The 2,678-nt window shown below is 34.3% G+C and overlaps 1 protein-coding gene across 1 annotated transcript; it reads right to left on the bottom strand.

Annotated features, from left to right (window-relative positions):
• Positions 1 to 1,449: 1,449 nt before the first annotated feature.
• Positions 1,450 to 2,157, bottom strand: LOC108978798. Its single transcript, XM_018949255.1, has 2 exons — positions 2,103 to 2,157; positions 1,450 to 2,040 (listed from the first exon to the last, which is right to left on the bottom strand). Exons 1-2 carry the CDS (start codon positions 2,125 to 2,127, stop codon positions 1,658 to 1,660), a joined length of 408 nt encoding a protein of 135 aa, XP_018804800.1. The 5' UTR covers positions 2,128 to 2,157; the 3' UTR covers positions 1,450 to 1,657.
• Between the last annotated feature and the right edge of the window lie 521 nt (positions 2,158 to 2,678).

The following is a 2,678-nucleotide window of genomic DNA, read 5'->3' as shown; positions in this document are numbered from 1 at the left end:
TGTTGGTGAACAGCTGAAAATGTTTCAATTAGGGTGTTCACAGTTCTATATTATCTGATGTGTTAATTTTGCCATCTGTTAACTTCAAAACATTTTACCACGTGGTAACTTTGTTTGTTGTTGTTTCCTATACAAGTTCGAAATAACAGTCTTAGGCAAAATTACTCTACTTTACTTCGTGTTTTTGTTTCYTGGTAAAGTGGCAACTTTGATCAGCTGACTATTCGCGTTTAGAAAAAATGGAAAGCAACACAGAAATACAGAAGGTAAACGCAATTCGCAATATTTTTATAGCAAATTAATTTTTAATTCTTGAATAAAAATGTCTCATTTAAATGGAAAGCAAAATATATTGAACGCACTCAGCTACAAATGTATACTGGACATAACCGTTAATGATTCTAGTATGTATATATACTTATTACATAAAATTACCTACCGAAGTTATTTTTTACAATTTTGTTAAAGGCAGTGACGAAGAGGATGACGATATCCTAATAAAATTTGCCATTGATGCAGCGCTTATTATAGCTAATCGGAGAAGTACCCATTTGGGTATACCAAAGTCTTCGCAATGGGTCAATAATGTTCTTCCCASATTTKATAGWGGCCGCATGCGACAAATGTTGCGCATAGAATTCTTTSAGTTCAACTATATATTATCCTTAATCAAGCAMGACCCTGTTTTCCAAAACAAAAATTTTGTTCCACAATTACCAATCGATCTTCAACTAAAGATAACACTTTTTCGTCTGGGATCAAGTGGAGAGAGTGCCTCTATTAGAAAGATTGCAACATTGTTCGGAATAGGCGATGGCGGAACAGTTACCAAAGTGACAGAGCGGGTTATTACCGCATTGATTAATTTAAAATCTACATTTTTATGTTGGCCATCTAGAGAAGAAAGGCAAAAGATTGTCACAAAAACAATGAAAGAGCTTCCAGGATGTATTGGCTATGTTGACGTCAAAAGAAATGAGAGATACATTCAATCAATATTTCTCTAAATATAGAGTACGTATAGAAAATTGTTTGTACGATTCCGATTAACGAACGAAACTAATTATAAAAATTGTTGTAGATGGATTTTGGCATGTTGTATCCTTCACAACATGCTGCTACAATTTARCTTAGACGAAAATCCTAGTTTAGAAAGCCAAGAAGAAACAGACTTCCCACAAGAAATTTATGAACACGACGACCTAAGRAAAGCTCTATCACATTTTGTAAACAATAAAGATATAATTATTTAATTTTATGTAGTATATATGTATAGTTTTATTTTTTAATTTTTAATTCCTCCAGTTATTTAAATTGAATTAGTTTCGTATAGAAATCTAAACTTTACAAATTTTCATCGAAATATTCAACTTTTTAGTCGACATTTTTAGCCTTTTTGGTATGCAGTTCAATAGCCTATTAAATTTTATTGAAATAAAAGRTGTTTAATATTTTTCTAATGAAGGTGTTATACATGTTTTCTTCATATAACGCGATTTATTTTCTATATGGAAGAAAATACTTAGGCCTGCGACATTTTTATTGCATTATTTTCATTTTTTCCATTTCAATTCTTTCTTTCATTTCCAATTCTTTCATAGCTATTCTCTCCCTCATTTGAATTTCCATAACTTGAATTTCCCTGTCAGCTTTTTTTCTACCAACTCTTTTTTTTAAATTTTTCTTTATCAAACAACAATTGTTGCTCTTTTAGCATTAATTCATTTTCCCTCATCTTAAATTCCTTCTCGATTCTGTCTTTTTTTGCATCCAATAAGCTGGAGTGTACATCGAGAACGTCTGATAGGGCTGTWCGCGAATAYATACCCTTTCGGACAGCCTTTGACGTAGAAGGGGTGACCAGAGGCTCGGGTAATGCCACGATTTCCTCGACGATTATATCAGAGGACGTGGCAACTTCTGGTGAACCAGTACATGCAATGTCCTCGGTATCCAATACAAGGCAGTTTGAAGTGAGCTCCCTATAGCCAAAAATGTCTTCTAMGTCATCGTACCGGGGACACATCCTTACGATCGCGTCTAAAAATGAAGTGTATTTGTAGGATATATACATTTAAAAATTTATGATGTGTAGAACCTACTTTTGGTAGTGTCACAATTATCCATGGTGCCACTTCCCGTTGCATTTTGCCCGGACTTGGCCTTGGTGTACTGCAATCTTAAGTTTTTYACCTTGCAACGCACCAGAGTCCAATGCAAGTCGCTGCCAGTTTGGTTCAAAAATCTTTTATAATAATGTTGGGCCGTTGGTTTCTCTAGTGGCCTGTTGTCCCTCAAAAAGTAGGGAGCCTTTCGAACACGCTTATGTACAACCTGCAATAGAACAATTATAGGCAGAATATTTTCATATTTATGTGGGATTTTATTATGTTTGATCTATAAAAAGGATTTAAATATTATTTAGTTTAATTTATTTTATCATCTATGTGGGATTTTATTATGCGTGATGAGGAGAATTGATGCGCGTCGTCTTTTATGCCACGTCGTTTCGCGTTCGTCGTTTTATTTCAACTCCCCCTGTTGTAAGCTCGTAGAATTCTTCTTCTTTCAAGGCGTSGGTGGATGGTGGATGTCGATGCTTCTTCTTATTTACTGTGTGCGACGGCTGTCGTTTAACCCTTTATCACCCACATTTATATTTAAAAATATTGCGAATT

Source organism: Bactrocera latifrons, unplaced genomic scaffold (genome assembly GCF_001853355.1).
Source record: "Bactrocera latifrons isolate USDA-ARS-PBARC rearing strain unplaced genomic scaffold, ASM185335v1 scaffold_1274, whole genome shotgun sequence".
Taxonomy (NCBI): domain Eukaryota; kingdom Metazoa; phylum Arthropoda; class Insecta; order Diptera; family Tephritidae; genus Bactrocera; species Bactrocera latifrons.
This window is presented reverse-complemented; position numbering and strand designations above follow the sequence as displayed.